Genomic DNA, 27,219 nt, shown 5'->3' on the forward strand with positions numbered 1-27,219 from the left:
GTGTCTGGCATTTAGGGAATTCCAATGACATCAATTATAAAGCTAGATCAATAAAGATTTAAAGTAAGGAATACAGCTCTCTTGTGGAAATGATTATCTTGAGATGATTCTGGTGGGACTCTTTTTAATTTGGCTTTTTGTTTTGTTTATATTTTTTGTTCTATCTCTAGTTACACATCTAAAAATGGGAACAATAAAGCAGTATTTATATTTGGTAAAAGGAAGAATAACAAAGTCTATCTAATCTTGATCTCAGTGATCTGTTTATAACAGTCTCCATCAGGGGTGGCTTTAGAGAAGTGTATGAGAGACATGAAGGCCTATGCTTTTTCCTTTCCCCTCTTTCAGCCCTTTCATAGTTCAAGCTCCAAATATAATGTTCCTTTACCACAGTTACCAAAATCACTCTCTGATAAGATTCTGGTACCAGTTAGCTATTGCCCTAATCTATGTGAAATATTTTATTCCTTAGTGAATGGATTTCAAGCCTCCGTGAACAAGTGAGGTGGGGTATTTGGGGAGTCCTTAGATGCATTCCCATTGCCCTTTATATAATGTAGGATGGGGCCTGCCCTATAGTGAAGGGAAATTCGGGCTCCCTGTGGATTTCTCTACCCATAACACGTGTAACAAAGGTATATGCATGACATAGAAGGCTAATAGTTGAGAAAAAATAGGATTTCTTTCAACCCTATACACAGGGCTTCCCAGGACACATATTGTGTAATCATATTGGGGCAACACTCAATTGCTGGGTTTCTTCGAACCATCTTGTGAAGCCTCCACAGCTCTTCCCTCAAATTTCAAACACAAAGTCCATCCTAGAGAGGATCATAAAATCCATATTTCTCATGGACTTGGACCCCATGCCCTCCTGTAGACCAAACCAGCCCTGTAATCCTATGATGCTGTGTTACAGAGTTTAATCCTGTTTCCTGATACCTAAGGGGAGGTTCCACAGAACAGAGTGGAATTCACATGGAAAGCTTCAAAAGGAAACAAATCTTTGAGACTTTAAAGGTGATTAAGATTGGCGTCTGAGCTTAGCTTTGTGGCTAAATTAAAACCAACAGGTTATTTTGTACACATATGTCTACAAATACATAGATAGAAAATGGGGTGGAGAACACGGCAAATGAACCTCTCACTTGGGTGGAATTTGGCAAATTTTCCTCCTCTAAACCCAGCAGACAAGCTCAGACCAGCCTGACCCTTTTTCCTGGCAGTCTTAGAACAAAATGCCTGTGCCTATAAGTTAGATGATGTCAATGGTTCCTAGTTGATCTTGCCTTTGTTTGTTAGGAGTTTCAAGACCTTCTGAATATAGAATTGATTTTCTGATATTGTTATTTAGTTCTAAGTTAGATGAAAAAGTTAAGAGAAAAACCTAAACATCTTACACATTTCAATAGCATTGATAAGCAGGAGATGAAATTGCTGTGGGGGAGGGAAGCAGCAAACACTCCCTACATACCAGGCAGCAAACAAAGCCAGGGCTGCTGGCCAATGAGCCTGCAGTTCTGAACACCTCTCAGTTCTCAGGCAACGCTTGGTTTGTCAGGGGCATTTAGTGCTTGACCCTACAGTTGTTCAAGTGTAAGGGGAGAGTCTTTTCAGCAAGCCCTGTACCACAGAGTTGTTCACTGGAATGTTCTTTTTTAGATATAAACGAATGTACAATAGATAGCCATACGTGCAGCCACCATGCCAATTGCTTCAATACCCAAGGGTCCTTCAAGTGTAAATGCAAGCAGGGATATAAAGGCAATGGACTTCGGTGTTCTGGTAAGTAGCATTTGGTCATGGTGTCTTAGCTATTCCCAATGAAGCGTTCTCCTCATATCTCCTTCCTCCCTCTATTTCTCTCCTTTCTTTGTCTTTTTCTCCCTCTCCCTCTCCCTTATCCTCACTCTGTGTATGTGTGCAGTGTTTAACTCTCTGCCTCAGCCTTTTCTTCTTTGCTAATTGGACCACATCTCCAATACTCACTGAAGTTGTAGGCACTAAACTTAAAGAACAGCAAGGGTACTGAATATCTTTCTGGCCATGACATACTTCAGATACTGAACAAAAGATTTAAAGACAAAAGACACTGAGCAAATGTATCTATCAGGATAGACTGAGTTATGGTGCAGTAGCAAGCAAACCTAAAATAACAGTGGCTTAAAACCACAAAGGTTTTTTAACCAAGTGAATCTGGACATTTTCCAGAATGCACAGCCAAAACAAAGTTTGATGAAGCTGATCTTCATTAAAGTATGATCATTTTATCTGTCATCCTCAAGGCTGGATCCACTTGTTTTAATGTATATAGCAGAGAGTTCCATTGTTCTTGCTGATGAATTATTTAATACTTTTTGTTAAAACTTTAAATTTATAAACCAGACATCTAACAATAAAATGTCACTGCTATTAATAACTACAACAACAATAAAGGTTTATTTCTCACTCAAGTAATATGTCCAAAGAGAATTTTTCGGGGGTTTCTTCTCAATACAGTCACTTAAGGACACAGACTGATAGAGGCCCCATCATTTTATGGTACCATGGTCTCAATTCAAGGCCTTAGGGTTTGTCACAGCAGAGAAAGGAGCATGGGCAATCATGCACCAGCTGTTAGTTTATTCAACTTGGAAGTATCTAACGTCAAGGGACAAAAATAATAATAAACTTGCTGTGTGCCCAAAAGAGAAGAAAACTAGAAATCTTGGTGAATACCAGGAATGTCTTCCAAGGCAAGGCAGCTATGATTACAGCACAGTCACTTCCCTAGTAAACAATCATCCAGGTTCGGCTGGGTGTGGTGGCTCACACTTGTAATCCTAGCACTTTGGGAGGCCCAGGGGGGCAGATCACCTAAGGTCAGGAGTTCAAGACCAGCCTGGCCAACATCGTGAAACCCTGTCCCTACTGAAAATACAAAAAAAATAGCCAGGCATGGTGGTGCACATCTTTAATCTCAACTACTCGGGAGGCTGAGGCACAAGAATTGCTTGAACTTGGGAGGCAGAGTTTGCAGTGAGCCGAGATCGCACCACTGCACTCCAGCCTGGGCAACAGAGTAAGACTCTGTCTCAAAAAATTAAAATAAATAAATAAATAAATAAAGTCATCCAGGTTTATCCCTCTGGTCATGACCCTTTTAGCACTGGCTTATAGTGTGACTAGACTTGTTGACTGCCCTGATTCAACTCTGTTATATACCCCTTAGCAGAGTTCCTGCATGTTCAATAAATATGGCTGCAAGGTATACCCTGACTTACATCATATTCCATACCCCCATCTGACCAATGCTCCCAATGATGCAAATGACTATAACAGTGTCCACTCAGTCATACAAAAATAAACTGTATGTACCATGCTAGACATTTAGCGCCACACCCATAAAAGGTTCACAGTACCCCAGTGGGCTAGTGTTGAGCACCACTGGACAAGAGTATGTATAAAAGAATATAACCAAAGAAAATGAGTCTGGAAATCAAATTCTGTGAAGGACTGCCAAAAGAACAGGGCAGCATTTAGTCTGGAAAATATAGTATGGAAAAGAATAAATTGTGCCTGTAAATATTTTAAGAAATATGAAATAAAAGTGGCTTTCCCAAGCAAACTAAGTCCAGTGGGTGGAGGTTACATTCTCTCTTAAAAATGGCTGCTAGCTATTTAAGAGTGGAGCAGGGAACCCCATGGAGTAGGGACATTCCACTGCCCCTGGCTTGCAGTCTGGGGGCTCTGAGACGGATTCCTGCATTGGGCTGGAGATGGTAATAAATGACCACTTAGTGTCCAGCAACTGGATGCCATGGCTTCTATCCCTCTAGATGGAAGTATCCAATGATGTCCTTCTGAAACTTGATTCAGAGAGAGAGAAATTGGCTGCCCAGGCAGCGCTGTGCATAGGTAGGTTGGGGGGAAGGACACCATAACCTTGGGAGGCCCCCAGAGAGGAGACTGAATAAATCAGCTTTCCATATTGGATGAGTGCCCAAGGGACCTGTGCTCAAAGCTCCTTTATGCCACCAAATTTGAACATGTACATTCCAGGTTGGGAAGGCCTGAATTTAAATCTTAGCTCTGCCCCATGCTGGCTGTGACCTTTAGCAAATTTCTTAATCTCTCTAAGCTCAGTTTCCTCCTATTCAAAATGGGGTTTATGGTAGTACTGTGGTGGGTTCTTGTAATGGGCTAGTCCACAGTCCCTTGGAGCTCCCTAATCCTAGTGAGGCAGGGTAGACAGTTGCATGTGTATCTCTAGCAGTGCTCTCTCTCTGACAGGAGTCTCTGGATAAATACTCCAGCTTCCACTTCACGGGGTGGAACAGTTCTGAGGTGTGTTCTACATTGGCTCCCAGATGTCCCCAGCAGGACTGAGCCCCACTTACCCACAGCGATTACCTGTCCATCTAAGCACCATCTTTTGGCTTTTCTCTCTTCCTGTCTCACTGTCTCCTCTCCCCAGTTTCTGCCTCCTGGAATCACCTTCCAAATAAGTCATCTGCACCCAAATCCTTGTCTCAGGCTCTGCTTGGAGGAACCCACACTAACACAAATATGTCTCGCAGAGGTTCATTGTGAGGTTTAAATGAGGTGATATAGAGAGTTTAGTTTAGCAGGACCACATAGTAGATGCTCATTAAAGTTAGCTATGATTGTTATTGTTATTAATATCATTTCAATCAGCTGTTTGTTAAGGGCCACCCACTCTGAAATTTCACAAAGGTAAATGTGAAAATGCTGTGCATACAAAGAAAGACACCTCAGGAAAGCATCTGTTTCAGTAAGTGGGCAACTCACCCCCACATACCCACTCTCCTACCCCTAGGTGTAAAAATCGAAGGCCCAGAGTAAACCTGGAGCCATCTTTCTTCCTTGTCATTTGATCCCCTTGAAACTGCAATGTATTATTAATGTTAAAATGAAGGCAACATCTTTAGGCATGCAATTAGGTAGTTGTTTGCAGCCTGTGTTTTCTATATTGTAACTCAGTGCTTTGAAATTGTAAATCCCACATCAACACAAACATTTCTTGTGTCAAGAAAATGTCTGTTTTTCTTGGACCATCCAAATTTATTTTGGGGTAAAAGAAATTTGTCTTTATTCTTTGAAACCTCAAATTTATCACACTGTTCTATTCAATATCTGAAAATTATGCATTTTGTTGTCCATTCTGCAGCTAAATTATTTCTTTAGTCTTTCACTGGAATGTTTATTTAAAGGAGAAAACTATCTTTGGGTCATTCACCATATTACTTGTCCAACCCTTTTCATTTTGCTTTAATTTTCCATAAAATAAACCGCCATGCTACTATTGAAAATTCATCTTAACAAGGTCTTAACACTCATTGCTTAAAGAAGGATGCCCCAAAATCCACTCTTATGTACATATAAGAGTCATAAAAACAAAAATGAGAAAATTACATCTAGTTAGCATTCAGCATTATAAAACATTATAAAATGTTATATTATTTTGTATGCACACAAATTGCTGTTATATAATATAGGGCATAGGCCGGGCACTGTGGCTCATGCCTGTAGTCCTAGCACTTTGGGAGGCCAAGGCAGGTGGATTGCCTGAGCTCAGGGGTTCGAGACCAGCCTGGGCGACACGGTAAAACCCCATCTGTACTAAAATACAAAAAATTAGCCAGGCATGGTGGTGTGCGCCTGTAGTCCCAGCTACTCGGGAGGTTGAGGTAGGAGAATTGCTTGAAGCCAGGAAGCAGAGATGGCAGTAAGCTGAGATTGCACCACTGCACTCCAGCCTGGGCAACAGAGCGAGACTCTATCTCCATAAATATATATGTGTGTGTGTGTGTGTGTGTGTGTGTGTGTGTATGGCATTGATGTAGCAACTTTTATTAAGTTCATTGTTTTGAAAAGTTCAGACTCTACATTGCAATATGGAAAAAGAGTTAGATTATCCTAACCCCCTCTCTATACCTAAAGGAAGAAGCACCCTAAATGTAGATGTGTATATGTTCCACTGTTCTAATATAAGTATTAATAATATACTGCCAGATAATTTGGTCTTGATTTGACAGCAGCTGCACCTCATTCTAAGAAAATCAAAACCCAGATGATACCCAATTTGGGGAGTAACAGTCAACTTAGGAAAGGAAACTGCCATTGGCTTACCAGGAGCACAGCTTCTAGAATCATATTACCTTAGCTTGATTCCTGACTTGCTAGCCTACTACCTGTGGACCAAGAACAAATTATTTAATATTTCAGTGCCTCAGTTTCCACACATGTAAAATATGGATGATAGTATCTAGCCCTTAATATTGTTTTGATGATTAAATTTATTCATACAGAATAAGTAAATGTCCATCTAAAGAGCTCAGCACTAGTCCAGAATAAATGAAATGCTCAATAAGCATGTGCTAGGAGTAGGAGTAATAGTGACAAAGCCCTCCTTACCAAAATTCAACAATCCTTTCTATTGAAAAGCAGCTTCTTTAGCCACTAAAAATATGCTTATGGCTTATTTCAGTTTGTATAGTGTGCAGTCAAGAATATGGGCTTTGGTACAAGCAGGCCATCCCCATTTTTTTTCTTCAATTGTAAACATTAGAAATTTGGACGTATGGCCTGGGAATTTTTCTAACTCTGGAAAAGATTTTAAACATTCGGGTGATGAATGCTAAAAATAGCACACATGTTGAGTGTGTGCCAAGCACTAATCTTAGTAATCGATGTGTGTTCACCCATTTAAGCCTCCCAAAAAAACCTATTCTTATCCCAATTTTATAAATGGAGAGACTGAGGCAAAGAGAAGTTAATTATTCACTTGAGGACATATGGCTAGAAAATGTGGGAGCTAGGAGTCAAACTTAGGAAACTGGGCTTCAGGATTATCTGCTTAAACACAGGACAGGTGTGTTTATGACCAATTGGTTGATCCTCTGTGATGGAGAACTCACAGAGTTTGTCCTCCCCAGCAAACTCTCTTGGCTCATCTTTTGTTCCATCCTAGCCCCTTCCTGTTTCCTGGGTCCCATGCTGGAATACATTTCTCATCTGTGATTAAGCTGCTTCTTCCAGGACTGTGTCCAAAGCTCAGATTAGTAGAACTTTTCTCCTCCCAGATGATAGATCATCTAATGAACTAAGCACAGTTGAATGAATGTCAAAGTCATATTCCTCCTGGGTAAGATATTCTCACCTAAGAGTGATCTTCTATAAAGTTTTATTCCAAAGATATGAAATTAAAATTAGGGCCGGGCGCGGTGGCTCAAGCCTGTAATCCCAGCACTTTGGGAGGCCGAGACGGGCGGATCACGAGGTCAGGAGATCGAGACCATCCTGGCTAACACAGTGAAACCCCGTCTCTACTAAAAAATACAAAAAACTAGCCGGGCGAGGCGGCGGGCGCCTGTAGTCCCAGCTACTCGGGAGGCTGAGGCAGGAGAATGGCGTGAACCCGGGAGGCGGAGCTTGCAGTGAGCTGAGATCCGGCCACTGCACTCCAGCCTGGGTGACAGAGCGAGACTCCGTCTCAAAAAAAAAAAAAAAAGAAATTAAAATTAGGGTTTTCAGGTTGGTAGAAGTGTTTGACAACATGGGTGTTGGGAGACATCTCAAATCCCTCCAAAGAGAAATTGTCAACTTTACAAAAAACTGGCCTGTGAACCTGAAGACTTTGAAATTCCTAAGTTTTATATCTGAGTTCCCCAAATGTGTGCCAAAGACAGTCCTACTGCAACTCCCTCTTTTTTTTTTTTTTTTGATATGGAGTCTCACTCTGTTGCCCAGGCTGGAGAGTAGTAGTGTGATCTCGGCTCACTGCAACCTCTGCCTCCTGAGATCAAGCAATTCTCTTGCCTCAGCCTCCTAAGTAGCTGGGATTACAGGCACCTGCCACCACTCCTAGCTAATTTTTGTATTTTTGGTAGAGACTGTGTTTCACTGTGTATGTTGGCCAGGCTGGTCTCAAACTCCTGACCTCAAGTGATCTGCCTGCCTTGGCTTCCCAAAGTGCTGGGATTACAGGCATGAGCCACCATGCCTGGCCCCTCCCACATTTTTATATTCTCAAAAAGATGAGGCAATAATCAATAAATCTTTAAGAGAAAACCATCATAATGTCAAATTTGAAACAGTGATACCTAGGTAAATCCAAATCTACTTATGCATATGCATATCATTAAAGTGCATTTTTATCCTTGCCCAGCTTTCTCTTTACATACTAAGAGAATGAAATTGTTAACACTATCAAGATTATGATGTTTTAGTTGTTGTTTCTTTTCAATAGGAATATTTGAAACTTCAAAGCAGAAACTGAAAGCAGATGTTTAGGTTTGCCTGGTGTGAGTTGAAACCCTTTCCTCATTATTTATTAAAGGTCTTTAGTTTTATGTTACTGATTGCAAAAAGGAAATATGCAAGGAATAGGGGTTTCCTGTTAATTTTTCTTGCCGGGTACTGGGGAAAGATGCAGTCGACCATGGACAGAATTACAGTGGGGCCTCCAGAGGAAGGTCTATATATGATCACACATTACAGTCATAACTTAACATGCAACTTCTGGCAAAGTAGCTGAAACAAGCTATCTGAAGGTCAGGAAAATGAGTAATGATGCATTACTTGTATTAGCACATGTTGGTTTTGTACCTATAGTCAGGCTGTCACAATGAGAAATAACTAGAATATTTCATTGAAAAGAAAAATCTTGCTCTTTTGATTCCAAAGTAAAAGCAATGTGTTAATTAAGAGCATACATATTTTCAAAGCACTTTTCCCCTTTTGGTTACCCCAAATATTGTGGACTTCTCCTTGTTTATTTTTCTACTACTTCGACATAGATTGAATCAGCCAAATGATGAAGAAGGAACAAAGCAGGAGAAGAAGTTAAAACATTGTCAAGAAAAATATTCTAATAAAATCCCACTCCAATTTTTTATAGTACTCTTTTTAGGCATCAAAATTAATGTCTACCCCATTGTTTCATTTCTCTCTAAACTATGTCCAAATAATAGAATTAAGTGAATTGATCGAGGTGTTATTAGACCCTTTCTTGCTTAGTCTTAGACTAGTACATGCCTAGATATTTTATAGTGAGACAATATATTTGATTTTAAATATCAGTGTTTTTAATTTTTTAAAAATTAATTACTTCTTTACATCAGTTGGATATTCTGAATTATCATGAGTATATCCCTGAAAAGGAGACATATATCTTTGAATTATAGATCTCAAGGAATTTGAAACATTCCTAGAGAAAAGTAACCTTAATCTTCAAGCAGGAATAAATCTATCATAGAAACAGGAATGGGAAAAGAGTAATTCATGGCCAGGCGCAGTGGCTCACCCTGCTATCCCAACACTTTGGGAGGCCGAGGCGGGTGGATCACCTGAGGTCAGGGGTTCAAGACCAGCCTGGCCAACATGGCGAAATCCCGTCTCTACTGAAAATACAAAAATTACCTGGGTGTGGTGGCATGCACCTGTAATCCCAGCTACTCAGGAGGCTGTGGCAGGATAATCGCTTGAACCCAGGAGGAGGAGACTGCAGTGAGCCAAGATCGTGCCACTGCACTCCAGCCTGGGCAACAAGAGTGAAACTCTGTCTCAAAAAAAAAAAAAAGGAAAGAAAAAAAGTCATTCATATGCTCTACTCCCAAATCTTAGCTCTGTCCCTAGCATGATGAGTGACTTTGGGCAAGTCACTTAACACCCAGTTGCCTCATCAACAAGACAAGAGTCCTGGACTAAATGAACTTTTTGTACCTCTTGAGTTCTTTGACACCAACGTTTTTCTTCCAAGGGTCATTAGTCCACTAAGGGATAAGAAGAATTGATCTACAGGTACATTTTTAAAGTAATTTACTTTTGCGGTGAGAAATAGAAAATGAATGAAAAATAGTAAGTATAGAAGCCTCTCTGAAATATTTAATAAATAAAATCATTTAGCTTTAGATAATGGTTGACTGAGGTGAAAAAAATTCAAAGGTAGAAAGAAAATTGGGTATGTGTATTTTGCACCATAAGTCACCATTTTTGTAGGTCACAAATGGTCCATTATTAGCAATTTATATGGTTCAATCTAATGCTGTAGCTGTAATTTTTGAACATCAAATTTGGACAAATCTATAGGGCTATCAGGACAATACCGGTTTTGAAGAATACCACAATGAAAGCAGAAATATTAGACGACCCTGGCAAATCCATGTCTTTGGGATCTGTAGCCCAACTGGGTAGTAGTAGGTGTTTCACTAAAGTGGTCTCTGAAGCAAAACAAAAGCAACAAAAGGTAATTAAGATAACTACCATAACACTGGAACTGCTTAAAACAGATACAAATATAGTTATTCCTAATTTATCAAATGGTAGAGCCTCATGTGGTTTCATTCTGGAAGCATTCACTTACTACACTTCAGCACTTTTTAAATGCTCCATTTTTGTGAGTAATTTAATTATCTGCCAATTTGGAATATCTTGCCTCTTATTTGTTTTAGCTATCCCTCAAAATTCTGTGAAGGAAGTCCTCAGAGCACCTGGTACCATCAAAGACAGAATCAAGAAGTTGCTTGCTCACAAAAACAGCATGAAAAAGAAGGTAAAAATTAAAAATGTTACCCCAGAACCCACTAGTACTCCTACCCCTAAGGTGAACTTGCAACCCTTCAACTATGAAGACAGTGTTTCCAGAGGCGGAAACTCTCATGGAGATAAAAAAGGGAATGAAGAGAAAATGAAAGAGGGGCTTGAGGAGGAGAAAAGAGAAGAGAAAGCCCTGAAGAATGACATAGAGGAGCGAAGCCTGCGAGGAGATGTGTTTTGTGAGTGTTATTTTTATTTTATATGTTTTATGAACAATGAATTGCAATTTATCCTGGCAAATGAAAGAAGACAAAAAGTCGGTTTCACAGCTTAAGTAAAATGGGTTGGGTCCTGAGAAGCAACATTCTCTGTAAAGTCTAGAAACGAACACCTTCTGCAGATACCCAATCAAACCTGCTGCTCTAGGAACCAAAGAGGGGAGGTCCTGTTCCCCTACCTGGGGGGTTTCCTATTTGACACAGACCTCCTCTTCTAGCTTCCAGCCAAGGAAGCCTGCTTGTCCTGCAAGGGCAGTGGTTTGGCTGCCCAGCTCTCCATGAGGCATGCCCCCAAATCAAAGAGAGGTTCACCACATGGATCAGCTAAGGTCTACCTTTTTACTTCTTGAAGGCACTTTTACAGGCCTAGTCTAAGAAAATGGAACCTCACAGTTGTGTGGTTATGATTTTAAAAGCCAAAATCGACAAATGTAGGAGGACAAATTTTATAGTGGAGCTTCAGTTTTCTATGTGAACTAGAGAACTGCCATAACTCCCTTTTCACTGGTTGCTGTGCAGAACCCACTATAAGGCTCAGTCTCCCCAGGAGGGTTTCCATATTAACCCACCCTGCATCTCCACACTGAGACTTTCCCATTCATTCTGGCTGGGCATTTGTTGCTTCCTCTGTATTTTGCCTTGTCTAGTCTTGGCTCTGTGACTGGTGGTCATATATACAGATGCCAGATGGATTTAACCAAAGGAAAAGTAGACACAGGCCCACCCATCCAAGAATCTCTATTAATGACATTCTCTGTCTTAATAGAGAGTGAAAAATCTCGAAAAAAGAAAAAAAGAAACATATTTCCAAAACCTAGTAAGAAGGGATGTATCAAGAGTGTAGATGCCTACTTCATCCAAGGAAATATCTGGAAAAGATGTTCTAGATGAGGAAACTGGATCCAATGTGAATTATTTGGAAATGTTAGGGAAACACTGCTCTAATATATTCTGTAATTAGAATACATGATCTAACCTTCTTTGTTTGGTCATTTGATTCATACCTTCTGAGCATGTGGGCTTTAAGGTTTTTTTCTTAACTGACCAAGTGTTCTTTATTAGTCCCTAAGGTGAATGAAGCAGGTGAATTTGGTCTGGTTCTGGTCCAAAGGAAAGCACTAACTTCCAAACTGGAATATAAAGGTAAATAATTCTTTCTCCCAAGTGTATGCTCTTTCACGTTATCCATGTCGTTTTCATTTCTTCATACAGTGAAATGATTGTTTATGAATCCCTGCTTCATTCATAAACCCCCAAGGGAAAAATCATTACATCACACACACAGTGCCAGTATTAAAATAGTAGGTCCTTGTGTGATTGGTACTAATGATTGAAATATAGTAAGGCTATTCTCTTCTCCCCACCACTCCCACCTGATGATGAGAGTGAATGGTTGAAGCCAGACTGTATATATGGAGATGGGAGAAACTTACATATTTTCTTCAATTCGGCTGCCTGAGGACCCACAACCTGAAAGTCTTCATGTACTAAATTTGGCCCAAAGTGCCTATATCAGTTACCTATTGCCATAATAATGCTGTGTAACAAACAACCACAAGCCCTCAGTGGCCCACAACAATAAATATTTGTTTTTGCATATGAGTCTATGGGTTGGCTGGATGGTTCTGCTGCTCTGAGCTAGGCTGGGTGGGTTCACCCATGTGTCCACATACAGTCAGTTGTGGGCCCGCTTCGTGATTTTGCTGATCTTGGCCATGCTTTCTCACATGCCCGAGGCCTCAGTTGGGAGGATTGGACTCACTCAGCTCTGCTCTATGTGGTCTCTCATCCTCCAGCAGGCTAGTCCAAGCTTTTTCTCATGAGGCAACAGCGGGGTTTCAAGAAAGAGAGCAACAGCACACAAGATATTTTGAGGTCTAGGCCCAGAAATGGTACAACATCACTTCCGCCATATTCTATTGGCCAAGCCAAGTCACAAGGCCAATGTAGACTTCAAGGTTGTGGAAGGAGCTGTGAAGTCATACAAAGAGAGTGGATTCAGAGAGGGATAAAAATCAGGACCATTTTTGCGATCATTCTACCAAAGCCTCATAATCTGGAGTTTCTTGGGCATGATCCCTAATTCCTCTTGGTTTATTTAGAACATTCACCACTCATGACAAGTTACACATACCTCAGGGAAAAGCCCGTTTATATATTTATACCTTTCACTTGGTATAAGTATGAATGCCTTGATCATCTCTTTCATTTTCTAATTTTCTTTCACTTCCCACTATACATGTGGTAAGTAAAACATTAGCATAACCTTTTCCTTTTCAAACTTCCTTTTACTTACCACTATACATGTGGTAAGTAAAAGATTAGCATAACCTTGTGCTAATTGATTCCCTTTTGTGTTTACCCTGTGAGTACATTGCCCAGTCCTATCCCTTTCATTTACAGGACCATCTCCACTGCAAAAAAAGTACCTCTCTAATGCAGTCCTCTGAATTGTATCTGAGAAGCTTCTACTAACACTCTTCAAAGCCTAGTAACCCATGACCCAGCTCCTACAGGCATTTTGTTTTCTTCCATATTTCTCTTAAGTATTCTGTTTTTATTTCTCTGCAGTAGACAACTTATTGCCTATTTTCCTGGTTAGAAAGGAAATATTTCATTGTACAGGGGGTAAGCTACATTCTCTAGGTGCTCACAAGTTCTGCCCAAACTCTGCCTACCCTTGATAAGTGACATGAAGGAATCCATTGACTCCTCTTTGGATCCCCAGACCACCAGATTTCTTAGTTTATTTTCTATTCCATGATTCCTAATGAAACACAGAAAGGTTAAAATTTTGCACATGACCATATGACCCTGTAATTTCAACAGTCCTTGAGTAAGTTGTCCTAGAAAGCTCAGTCCCAACCGGAAGATTCAGATGTGTACTGCAACTCTTCCACTGGTTGTTTGCCTTGGACAGGTCACTTGGATTTGCAGTGCCTCCTTGCTTTCATATGTAAAATTGGAATAAGAGCAATATTCATCTCTTAGATGCTGTCTTAGGCTGGGTTCCCCAGAAATAGACCCCAAGATAAGAATTTGTGTGCAAGCGGTTTATGTGGAAGATGATCCCAGGAAATGGTGGCTGGGGGTGTGCAGAAGTGAGGTGGGGAGAGAAGGAGGCAATAAAGGGTACGTTATCAGGCAAGTTTCCACTGTGGGCAACTGGAGCTCAATCCCACTGGGAAACTCCAGAAGCCTGTGTAGAACACATGGCTCAGAATTATCCTACTGAAGGAATAAGGAGGCTGGGTCATATATATACCAACTCCCATCTGGCATTGATTGAAGACTGCTCCCAGGAGGGTGCTGATTCCTTGGTGCTCCTGGCCTGGCATGAAAGCAAGGAAGGGCACCACTGGGGAAACTTGATCTCACTTGGACCCTCGACAAGACAGGGAAAGCCTGAATTCCAATGCGACTTTAGCCCACATTCAATTCCAGCACTTAGTGGTCCTTTCCAAAGGCAAGGAAATGGAGATATCTATCCAACAACTCCTGTCCATCACTGGTTTACGGCTGTCCCTGGGAAAATGACTCCCCAGCATTCTAGCCCACCTGGTGGGCCAAGAATGCTCCAAGCAGAGAGCACCCTCACACAGAGAGTTGTGAGTGTTTCCAGTAGAAAGCCACATGCCTGCAAGAGAATATAGGTACTGACAGATATTGGTGTGGCACCAACAGCATCTGCTTCAAGGCAAGTGTAGATTAAACCAGAGAATATATTTGAAAGCACTTTCCAAACCATGAAGTGCTATACAAATGAAAGAATGTGCCTGTGAGACCAAAGCCTTGAGTTTTATCTCTTTATGGAATAGTTTGCTATATACTGTTCCATCATCTCAATTTACATACCCGCTTGCCCCATGTGGAGGAAGGGGAAGAGTTTGGGAGAAACATACCACCACAATTGTAAACCAACTGAAAAACTGATATTCCACTATTTGTGGGATAATAACATCAACTATCTAACTAACTAGTATTAGCACTCATTAAAGAATACTGAAGACTGGAAGCAAGGCATCTTTTACTTTTAAAACTGGGACTAGAAAGAAAATATATTTGCCGCACAGAGAAAAAATAGGGAGTTAAGAAGAAAGGAAAGTGAGGAAAGGGACCATGTGTGCTCACTTAGGATATGTGCAAGATGGAAGGTCCTGGATTGCATTCTGATTTGGGATTCAGGTCCAACTCCAGCATTCAGTGTCTGCAGAACTTGAGCCTCAGTTTTAGTTTCCTGAAAATGAGTCTGATGCTAGACGTTTTTTTAAACAACCTAATCAAATGATATAAAATATTTGGCAAATCAAAATGAGTCAAGAATCAGCTGCTGCTGTGTTCCTTTTTACCCTATTCCCTTTCCTTACCATTCCTTTCTTCCCCAGCATTAACATATAAAGCCCCAAAATCAGAGCCAGAGGCTAGCCTTAGTTATAAATCAAAACTATCTCATTCTTCACCCCCCCTTTCCCGGTGGTATTTATCTACATCAGAGGTCAGCCAACTTTTTTCTATAAAGGGCTACATAGTACATATTTTAAGCTTTCTGGGCCATAAACTACTTTCACAACTATTCAACTCCATCATTGTAGCTCAAATGCAGTCATTGATGTTATGCAAATGAATGGGCATAGTGTGTTTCAATAAAACTTCATAAAAACAGACAGTGGGCCAGGATCTACATAAAAGTAACCACAGGCACTGGTTCAAAACTTAAAACTAGCTGAATGAACTGTTATACTTCTCTGACACATCTAAACAAGGCAGTCATTAACAATTTAGAGGCCAGGCACGGTGGCTCACACCTGTAATGCCAGCACTCTGGGAGGCCAAGGCAGGTGGATCGTTTGAGCCCAGGAGTTCAAGACCAGCCTGGGCAACACAATGAGACCCCATCTGTACAAAAAAACTTTTTTAATTAGCTGGCGTGGTAGCATGTGTCCATAGTCCCAGCTACTCAGGAGGCTGAAGTGGGAGGATCACTTGAGCCCAGGAGGTAGAGGCTGTAGTGAACTGTGTTCATGCTACTACACTCCAGCCTGGATGACACAGCAAGACCCCGTCTCAAAAAAAAAAAAAAAAGAAAAAAAAGAAAAAGAAAAGAAAAGAAAAGAAGGTAGAAAGTTCCGGCAAGGTCTTTACTGGTTTATTTGGGTAGGAGATATTTTATTTTCTGGCCTGAACGATAAACAATTGCTTATATTCTGTTTCTCTTTGTGCATGGGGTTCTCACCCATTACTTATTATTTTTAAAAAGGGTTTTGTTTTGGTTTGGTTTGGCTTTTTGGTTTTTTTGTTTTTGTTTTTTTTTTTTTTGAGACAGAGTCTCACCCTGTCACCCAGGCTGGAGTGCAATGGCACGATCTTGGCTCACTGCAACCTCCACCTCCTGGGCAATTCTCCTGCCTCAGCCTCCCGAGTAGCTGGGATTGCAGGTGCCTGCCACCATGCCCAGCTAATTTTTGTATTTTTAGTAGAGACGAGGTTTCACCATGTTGGCCAGGCTGGTCTTGAATTCCCAACCTCGTGATCTGCCCACCTCAGCCTCCCAAAGTTTTTTTGTTTTTTTAAGATCACAACTGAATTTGTTCAGAATGGCTCCACAGACATAACTCAAAACAGGGTATGTCATGATCTGTACTCTGTACAACTGAAAACAAGGTATTGCCTTTCAAAGCCCCAAATGTGAGACATCTTCCTAATGCTCTTAGGGGTTATGAAATGCATTCTTTCTTTTTAGCAGATTTAAATATCTCGGTTGACTGCAGCTTCGATCATGGGATCTGTGACTGGAAACAGGATAGAGAAGATGATTTTGACTGGAATCCTGCTGATCGAGATAATGGTATTTATATTTGACAATTTCATGTTCTGCAATATGGTGAAGAGATAGAAGGCCCTCCGTGAGTGACAGGTTGTTATTCCCATTACTCATCAGAGCAGGGTTGTTTTTCATTTTTGGAAACTTTTAGACCTTCCGAGCTCTCCCCTGATAGATGACTAACTTGGTCCAGCATATATTCTCCTACTTAATCCCTCTCCCACACACCTGCCTCCACAAAGGCTATGGGAGCAAACCTCTTCCATATTCACTCTCCTTCTGCTGAGAGAGAGATGTTGAGATTTGTATAAAGTTTGGGAGAGTTAGGGAAAAGGTAGAAAGAAGTGGTTTCTTCTTCCCAGTTTACCAGCCATGGCATCTCATAGTTTTTGTTTTGTTTTGTTTTCATGGGGGAAATAAATCTTGAAAGGAAATATGACCTCTACCTAAAACTGGTGTTTTAGTAGAGTGGCCCCTCAAAGCATGAAAACCATAATGAACATCAAGTCAATGACCTGAACTCCTGAACTGAGCTTTCCCTTCTGTTTGTTGCTTGAGGATTTCTTTTGAGCCACCTGTCCTTGAATTTTTCTCAATCTTATCTGTGAGCTGTGGATTTTTCACCCTTCCCGTTGCCTACTTAAACACTATTGATGGACCCTAACTATCCCCTTAGTGTTTGCCTTGCAGATCCCATTTAGAGCACAAATTGAATCTCTGTCTCCCGAAGACTGACTATATAATTAAAGAAAACTGTTACACCTTCAGGGACTCCAGTTACTTATCAATCAAATTATTTATTTGGGGATGTATAGGCTCAGCCCTCAGTTAAAAGATCCTTCTTTTAGATCCTTCCTCTAGACTAATTCCTCCCCAACAGCTTTCCTTTCATGCCCTCACATGCAATCAGAAAACCTAGATATCCCAACAAGAATTCCTTTTTGAACTTGGGGTTAGGGGAGAGGGGATACATCTCACACAGCAGTTGTGTGAATGGGACTTTTACTAAAGATTCAGTGTAAGCAAAGGGCAAATTTAACCAGGCTGAAAACACCATATCACTGGAAAAGCTATCTTGTTGATAACTAACCTGAGTTTCTCTTTTCTTCCATAATTGCATCTCTAAATTTATGTCTACCAGAGCTATATCGTATTGGGAGCCCATAGGTTATTCCAGGACCTCCACAGCTGATATAGGGTTATGTTAAGTCTTACGTTGAGTTTTCTGTCCATGGGAAGTTCCCTATTTACAAACACTCAATTCACAAATAACTCTAGGGTTTTCAGCTTCTGCATCATTCAAATCATACCCCCGCTCCTCCTGCACCTCCACTGGATCTCTAGGTGAGTTCTTCATTCCCTCTGTACAGCTAAATATGAAAAAATAACATGGCCAAGGCAGGAGGATTACTTGAGCCCAGGAGTTTGAGACCAGCCTGGGCAACATAGAGGGATACCGTCGCTACAAAAAATTGAAAAAATAGGCTGGGCGCGGTGGCTCATGTATGTAATCCCAGCACTTTGGGAGCACCTTGGGAGGCCAAGGCAGGTGGATTACCTGAGGTCAGGAGTTCAAGACCAGCCTGGCTAACATGGTGAAACCCTGTCTCTACTAAAAATACAAAAATTAGCCAGGCGTGGTGCTGAGTGCCTGTAATCCCAGCTACTCAGGAGGCTGAGGCAGGAGAATCGCTTGAACCCGGGAGACAGAGGTTGCAGTGAGCTGAGATTGCACCATTGCACTCCAGCCTGGGCAACAGAGCAAGACTCCATCTCCAAATAAATAAATAAATAAATAATAAAAAATAAAAACCAAAAAAATGAAAAAGAAAAAATTAGCCAGGTGTGGCGGCATACACCTGTGATCCCATCTACTCAGGAGGCTGAGGTGGAAGGATCACTTGGGCCCAGGCATTTGAGGCTATAATGAGCTATAATGGCACCCCTGCACTCTAGCCTGGGTGACAGATTGAGACCCTACCTCAAAAAAAAAAGAAAAGAAAAAAAGAAAAGAAAAGAAAGAAGAAAAAGAAAAGAAAAGAGACATGAATTAGTTAGCATTGTTAGAGGGATAAAACCACAAAGACAGCTCAAAGTGGGCTTTATCTGGGAGAGAAAGGGAAACCTGCCACAGTAGGTGACAGAAGAGAGAGCATAGCTGAAAGAGATGCCAGATAAAGTATAGGATGCCTATATTTCAGACAGACAATTAATACATTTTAGTATGTCTTGGACATGTAGTTTATCTGAAACTCAAACTCCACTGGGCATCCTGTATTTTTATTTGCTAAATCTGGATACCCTACTAGCTGGGGAAGAAGACCAGTTTCTGGATGCATTGAAAACTAAGGCAATGTCAGCCTGGGTCCTGCAAGTATCTCCGATTTGTAGTAGCAGAGGACTACCCATTCCCCAATGTCTTATTCCTGGCTTTCATAGAAATTTTTCCTTCTTATCAACTTCTTCAGACCCTACTCTTTGGGAGTTTTTGCCCAAGTTCATCAAAGCCACAACCTGAAGATTGGAGATGAGCAAAAGTCCACTACACCACAGGTTAAAAGATACTTAGAAGATTTGCAGGATTTGGAGGAGAGTGTTCCTGTCATCCTAAATCAGAAATTGGAGTGATATGTTACACATGGTAGTTGAGCGCCACGAAACCACTAGTACAGGTGCAGATGTGTTTTGGATTAAACGCCACACTCTGGACCCACTTAAGGAGCTGATCATCTTACATGTCATTGACTCAGTGGGGAAATGCATTCTAAGTTTTAAGTCACCAAAATGGAAATGAAATTATGGAACACAAGTTCTCCATCAACTGCAGATTACCCGCAGTGCTAAAGGATCATTTAATTAGATTCTTACCCCATATCTGCTACTACGAAGCTTTGTGAATGCAAAAAAATTCCTCGGTTTCTCTACCCATCAGTTTGCTTGACTGTATAACAAAAGATATCAATTGTGTGATCCCTAAAATCCATTTTAGCATGAAACTTTTGTTCCTATGTTCAAAGTGAAGAGGACTTCAGCTTTCCCTATAGGAGACTGTTCACTTTTTATAGCTTTTTTATACATTAAAGCCAAACTCCTTACAATTGCCTCACTAATTGTGCATTTTTTCCTTTCTCTTAAAGCTATTGGCTACTATATGGCAGTTCCGGCCTTGGCAGGTCACAAGAAAGACATTGGCCGGTTGAAACTTCTCCTCCCTGACCTGCAGCCCCAAAGCAACTTCTGTTTGCTCTTTGGTTACCGGCTGGCCGGAGATAAAGTCGGAAAACTTCGAGTGTTTGTGAAAAACAGTAACAATGCCCTGGCATGGGAGGAGACCACGAGTGAGGATGAAAAGTGGAAGACAGGGAAAATTCAGTTGTATCAAGGAACTGATGCTACCAAAAGCGTAAGTGGGAAAAAAATGATTAAACTCAGTATTTGCATTCTTTTGCAATGATTTAACAAATGAAACAAAACATGTACTGAAGTATGTAGGCATTAGGGATACAACGATAAGACTTTTTCCCTACACTTAAAGAATACTTTCTGGAGCTGAATAGGCAAGGTGATTAATTGGCACAACTCATGGATACTTATCTGGCATATGCATATCACGTTCTATGGAAATAACCTGTTTGTCAGGCTCCTCTCACCAACATCCTTCCAAATCAGGCTATACATTCCATAGTATGTAAAAGAATGTCATGCTCATTCATTCTATGCCCAGAACTTACCACAATTAATGGAAGCTAGAAGGTGATTTTTTTTTAATGTTTTTTAAACTGAACTGAGAGAGTGGCTATTGTCAGGGTCCCCAGGACCACCCTTAGGTTCAGTGATTCCCTAAAAGGACTCACACAGAAGTCAGAAAAGCTGTTATATTCACAAGTACAGTTTGTATAGATTAAAATCAGTAAAGGGAAAAGACACATAGGGTAGAATCCAGGAGAGACCAGGCAGGGGCTTGCGGTTTTTGTCTCCCAGTAGAGTCATATGGGCAGCTATTAATTCTCCCAGCAACAAGCGTGATGACACTCACAAAGTATTGCCCACCAGGGAAGCTCACCCAAACTTTTGTGTCCAAGGATTTTGTTGGGGGTCAGTCTGCCCATGTGATCACCTGCGTAGCTGACTTTAGTTATCTAGTCTCCAGCCTCTCTAGTGGTCAAGTTGATACCATGTGACTCAAGGCACCCACCATAAGTCACATGGTTACCATAAACTATCTGGCATGGTCCAAGACCTCAGGTAAACAAAGGCACTCTTTTTTTTTTTTTTTTTTTGAGACGGAGTCTCGCTCTGTCACCCAGGCTGGAGTGCAGTGGCCGGATCTCAGCTCACTGCAAGCTCCGCCTCCCGGGTTTACGCCATTCTCCTGCCTCAGCCTCCCGACTAGCTGGGACTACAGGCGCCCGCCACCTCGCCCGGCTAAGTTTTTGTATTTTTAGTAGAGACGGCGTTTCACTGTGTTAGCCAGGATGGTCTCGATCTCCTGACCTCGTGATCCGCCCGTCTCGGCCTCCCAAAGTGCTGGGATTACAGGCTTGAGCCACCTCGCCCGGCCAACAAAGGCACTCTTAATCAAAGAGGCTATTACAAGGGCTTAGAGGTTATCTCCTAAGAACCAGTCAAGGGCCAAACCTTTCTTTGGAATGTGTAGGGTTTGGACAACCCAGACCTACTGAGTTAATCTTTTATTGCACAGTGGGTTTAATAAAGGAAAGGAAACAGAGTTTTAAGAGGAAGTTGGTCAAGTGGATGAAACCCTGAGAAAGAACAAACAGAATAAAAATGGCAAAGAGTCTATTGAGTTTGACCCATCAGGCGGTGGCTAGTGACCTTTGCAAGAGTTCTTTCTTTGGAGGGGAAGGGTCAACGGTCACACTTCAGAAAGATGAAAAGGGAAGGGATCAGAGCCTGGAGGCAGCCACTGTGGACGTTATAAAGAGTTTGGTCAACACTTTGGGAGGCCAAGGCAGGCAGATCACCTGAGGTTGGGAGTTCAAGACCAGCCTGACCAACATGGAGAAACCCTGTCTCTACTAAAAATACAAAATTAGCCAGGTGTGGTGGTGCATGCCTGTAATCCCAGCTACTCAGGAGGCCGAGTCAGGAGAATCACTTGAACCCAGGAGGCGGAGGTTGCAGTGAGCTGAGATCACGCCATTGCACTCCAGCCTTGGCAACAAGAGTGAAACCCCATCTCAAACAACAACAACAAACAAACAAACAAACAAATAAAAAGTTTGGTCAAGGTGGGAAGGAAAAAGGGTGAAAGCTAGAAAAAGGTACATGAAGCGGTGATAATAGGAAGAACATTTAGTAGATCCATGTATTAGGATTCCATTTATACTTTGCTTATAAAAGATGACTAATGCAAATTTAACATCTTTTCATTTACATGTCATACTTTAATTAAAGCAGAACATCTTATTTAAAATATATCATAAGACATGACTATAAATAAAAGTATATGTTGGGTACCAGTTAATGAATTTCCTAACCACTCTTCCCCTCTGTGGTAAAAGCAGCCAGTGCTTGTTTAGGAATGATACATGCATTAATTTGAGTTTGTTCTTATAGCAATACATTTACAGCAATACAAATCCAATCCACGTGTTTTTCTTGTTGTGTTTGCGGCATGGTCTGGGGACTGTGGCACTGAGCCGTGCTATATATGGATTATATCCCCTGCTGGAGAATTGAAACATGCCTCTGCACAGCATTCATAATTACTTTCATGTTGACTGAATTCATGTGATGGAGAATATTTTTTATATAACATGGTAGCTTGCAGGGAGGGTATACTATCAAAACAGTGACTTTTTTTTAAATGCACATTTCTGTAGACATGCCCCCAAAGAGCCTGGCCAGCAATCACACTGGAACACAGCAGTGCTTTCATAAGAGGCATTCTCAGACCCAGGCATCTGTTCCCTGAATTCTTCAGTTCTAGGGGAAATCTTGATGGGGGGATATTGAAGGGTAAGGAAGCTGACTAATCCAGACTAAAGAATATATTCCAGTTTAGCAATGTCATATTGGCTGTGGACAGTTGTAACAGATGTGACTCTTGCTGCATAAACTTGGGCATACAAGGTAAGTCACATTGCTTTCTCGAAATCAAACTATTTCTGAATCCAAAACCCCATCCCATTAGGCTGGGGGGAAATTCAATCTTGGCTTTCCTCATTCAGGGCTGGGTTAGGGGCCCCCTCCCTAGAGTAGCCTGTGCTTTTGAAAGGCTAAAAGTGGTCCAGACATTAAGAAGGGGGAGCACATCTTTACTTCATCATGAGGGCCATGGATACCCACATCTTCTGCACATATGTGGCCCTTGAAGTCACTCGTCTCTTCAACTTCCATGCCAGGCCCAGACACAGAAACCTTTACAGGGGTTGGAACCTTGTTGCTGAGAATCTAGCCTCAATGGGAACATCAGGCAACCATTTTCTGCCCACGGCTGTGCCAGGGAGATGCAGTGGTGCAGCATCCTAGTCCTGGAGAATCTCATGGCTCCCCTGACCACTTCTCCTTTTAACCTTCTACCTTCAGCCACAGTCTCAGAAAGTTAAGCTTGTGGGTAACAAACGTCAGGAAAGGGACTGTCTTCCAGAAAAGTCTGCTTTTGATTGTTATATCCCAAATCTCCTTGATAAAAAGGAACATTAAAATCCTGCCTAATTTTGGGGGGAACAGAGGAGGTAAAAATATAGTGAAAAACACAAAATTAGTATGTCAATTAATTATCCTGACATTTATTTCTAGTTATCCAGGGGTTATCAGTCAGGGGTCTTAGTGTTGGAAAAGCTACCATATGCCAAGATATAGACATAGCCACCCTCATTATCCCACCCATTGCAGCTGCTGTGAGGGGTCTGCTGTTTGGCTCACCCCTACTTTTTAAAAAAAGTTCCTTTGGGCGCAAAAGGAACATCTTTCTGAAAGCAGTTCCCTCCTGAGACTAGAGGAAAAAGAAACTTCTTTACCCAGTTACGCTATCACTGGCTGCTTAGTAATAACTTGTTTCCAATAGTTCTCAAGAAAATGCACTCAGATTGAGAGCAAAAGAGAGCAGCCCAGGTAGTGAGCAGTCATAGACCCTTGTCATCTCCATTTGTTCCCTGAGGTTTCTCCTCTTTGGAGAACCGGAGAAAACTGGATACGGTGATGACAGCAAGCCTAAAGTTGCTTCATTTCTGAAAACTATTCTGTAATTCTTTATTAAGCAAAAAAGAGATGGTGCTGGGGATAGTGAATAATTGCATGATGGCATTGTGTGAGCATGATTCTTAAAGGATCTTTCTTTAAAATGCCAATTGATACAAGTTTGAATTTATATAAGTTTGAACTTAAAAAGTTTAGAAATGACTAAAGGAAATTACTTTATTGAAAATAAGTAAAGATTCATAATCATACTACAGTAACATGAGTGCTTTTATACTTCACATTTTACTTTGCACGTGAATGTATATTTTTATTTATCTGTAACTGCAGTATATGTAGGCTATTGTTGAATTTCGTTTTGATAGGCTATATGTGTGTGTTATTTTAAAGAATAACATGTTCCAAATTATTCTTTTCCCTCTAAAATATTTGTTCCAGGGTAACTTTAGTCATCTTTGAAACAGGATCATTTTGTTGTCCTCTAAATCTGCTTATTTCAGATACTGAGAATTGTAGAAACCCTCTAGGCCTAGTCCCCTCTTTATGGGAGGCATGGGAGACATACTTCTCTTTAGAGTGAATGTTACTGGATAGGTGCTCCATAAATTGTAGCTATTATTATTTTCATAATTATTGAATTTAACAAGTATTTCTAGTGTTTTAGCTGATTATAAAATTAACATGAACTTTTTTTTTTAATTACAATATTGAAGAAACTTACATTCATTCAGGCCAGGTGCAGTGGCTCATGCCTGTAATTCTAGCACTTTGGGAGGCCTAGGTGGGTGGGTCACTTGAGGAATTAGAGACCAGCTTGGCCAACATGGTGAAACCCTGGCTCTACTAAAAATTTTAAAAAATTAAAAATTAAAAGAATTAAAAATTTAAAAATTAAAAAAATTAGCCGGGTATGGTGGCACATGTCCATAATCCCAGCTACTCAGAGGTTGAGGCACAAGAATCACTTGAGCCTGGATGGCAGAGGTTGCAGTGAGCTGAGATTGTGCCACTGCACTCCAGCCTGGGTGACAGAGCAAGACTCTGTCTCCAAAAAAATATAAATATAAATATAAATAAATAAATAAAACCTTCATTCAGCAAATATTGATTTTAATTATATTTTTTGAAAACATGTTTGGATAAATGAATGAATATAGTCACTGTATATCCTTAATTTGGTAAATGAGTCCCCTGTAATTTTGTGTCCAATTTGAAGATGACTTTTTTAGTATTTATCCTCTGTTCTCTCTATATCGAAATTTCTAAACTATAAAGAAGTTTGTTTCTCTTTTGATTAATAAATCTATTAGACAAAAGTGATTATAGCATATTATGAAATATTTTCAACACATGAAAACAACATTCCAGATAATCTCCAAATACATTAACCAATATTTTAAGAAAAATAATTACACTCTTATAAACTACCAAAATCTAAATATATCAAAATAATTCCCTTTTGACTGTATAGTGTTTTTTTTTGTTGTTGTTGCTTTTTTTTTGAGTCGGAGTCTCACTCTGTCGCCCAGGCTGGAGTGCAGTGGCGTGATCTTGGCTCACTGCAAGCTCTGCCTCCTGGGTTCATGCCATTCTCCTGCCTCAGCCTCCTGAGTAGCTGGGACTACAGGTGCCCGCCACCACGCCCGGCTAATTTGTTTGTATTTTTAGTAGAGATGGGGTTTCTCCGTGTGTTAGCCAGGATGATCTCGATCTCCTGACCTCGTGATCTGCCCACCTCGGCCTCCCAAAGTGCTGGGATTACAGGCGTGAGCCACAGTGCCCGGCCTTGACTATATAGTTTTTTATTAGATGTTCAAGGGGAATATTAAGTTTCTTCTAACTTGGTTTTTGTAAAGAAAACCATTTTTTAATTTTTGTTTTGCTTTTCTTTTAAATGGGAATTCCAAAATTTCCTTTTCCTCCCAGCTTTATAGGGTTTTTCAGAATCCATGTGGGCTTTGCTATGACCTTGTTTTCACCAAATGTAGTTCTCTCAGTGCAGACACCTGACATCTAAAAAATAATCTATTACTGTATATTCAATGTCGAAGCCGGTTTCTATGCAATAGGGACACAAGTTAATAGTTATTAAATAGCTTGATTATAACATCGTTTTGAACAGTTTGAAGTAATTTTTTTATTCTCTCTTCATTATTAGATCGTTTTTGAAGCAGAACGTGGCAAGGGCAAAACCGGTGAAATCGCAGTGGATGGCGTCTTGCTTGTTTCAGGCTTATGTCCAGATAGCCTTTTATCTGTGGATGACTGAATGTTACTATCTTTATATTTGACTTTGTATGTCAGTTCCCTGGTTTTTTAAATATTGAATCATAGGACCTCTGGCATTTTAGAATTACTAGCTGAAAAATTATAATGTACCAACAGAAATATTATTATAAGATGCCTTTCTTGTATAAGATATGCCAATATTTGCTTTAAATATAGTATCACTGTATCTCCTCATTCATTTCTGAATCTTTCCACATTATATTATAAAATATGGAACTGTTAGTTTATCTCCCCTCCCCAGTATATCTGATTTGTATACGTAAGTTGATGAGCTTCTCTCTACAACATTTCTAGAAAACAGAAATAAAAGCACAGAGAAATGTTTAACTCTTTGACTCTTATGATACTTCTTGGAAACTATGACATCAAAGATAGACTTTTGCCTAAGTGGCTTAGCTGGATCTTTCATAGCCAAGCTTGTATATTTAAATTCTTTGTAATAATAATATCCAAATTATCATCTTGTGTCATGGTTTAATTTGTCTAAGTAAGAAAATATGTTTTTGATTCTGTGTTTACTTACGTAAATGATTATTTGCTTTTCTGAAAAATGTACTTTTTATTCTTTTCACTATTACTTCATATTCTTTAAAGGTGCTTTCTATTTTGGGAAAATATGACTGTTTTATTAGGCCTTATAACTACAAAGCAGATTCACATATATTGGGGTTTTTGTTTGTTTTTTTATTTTTTAGAAATGAAGTCTTGCTATGTTGCCCAGTTTGGTCTTGAACTCCTGGCCTCAAGTGATGCTCCCATCTTAGCCTCCCAAAGTGCTGGGATTACATGAGTGAGCCGCCGCTCCCAGCCAGCATATATTGTTGAGCTCAAAGCCTCAGAGAACTACCTAAAACTAAATGAGCAGGTAGCAGGACTCAAAGAATCATGGATGACTTCTTTTTCTTACTCTTTTCTTCCAAATTCAGGAAGAGCTTTGTGTAGGAATCCTGAGTGTATTCCTCGAAGACAGTTTTATATTCTGTTTAAGATCCTGGGTTAGAAACAGGTCTAAGACACCCTCCAGACAGAAGGTTCTCCAGATATTTGCTCTCTTTTACCTAAAGCAATTAAGGCACTGACCCATGGAAGGAAAAAAAGAGAGGTGATCCACTTACTAATCTTTAAAAT

The 27,219-nt window shown here is 40.5% G+C and overlaps 1 protein-coding gene across 3 annotated transcripts in view; it reads left to right on the forward strand.

Annotated features, from left to right (window-relative positions):
- EGFL6 (EGF like domain multiple 6) overlaps positions 1 to 26,551 on the forward strand; it is a 64,538-nt gene extending 37,987 nt beyond the window's left edge. The window contains exons 7-12 of one of the 3 annotated variants that reach the window (XM_025373290.1): positions 1,663 to 1,785; positions 10,455 to 10,778; positions 11,880 to 11,960; positions 16,558 to 16,662; positions 19,776 to 20,041; positions 25,961 to 26,551. In XM_025373290.1, coding sequence (XP_025229075.1) covers positions 1,663 to 1,785; positions 10,455 to 10,778; positions 11,880 to 11,960; positions 16,558 to 16,662; positions 19,776 to 20,041; positions 25,961 to 26,071 — 1,010 coding nt within the window. In that variant the 3' untranslated portion in view covers positions 26,072 to 26,551. The remainder of the gene's footprint in view (positions 1 to 1,662; positions 1,786 to 10,454; positions 10,779 to 11,879; positions 11,961 to 16,557; positions 16,663 to 19,775; positions 20,042 to 25,960) is intronic. The other 2 variants (XM_025373291.1, XM_025373292.1) reach the window with 2 other exon arrangements.
- Positions 26,552 to 27,219: the final 668 nt, after the last annotated feature.

This window comes from Theropithecus gelada, chromosome X, assembly GCF_003255815.1.
Source record: "Theropithecus gelada isolate Dixy chromosome X, Tgel_1.0, whole genome shotgun sequence".
Lineage (NCBI taxonomy): Eukaryota > Metazoa > Chordata > Mammalia > Primates > Cercopithecidae > Theropithecus > Theropithecus gelada.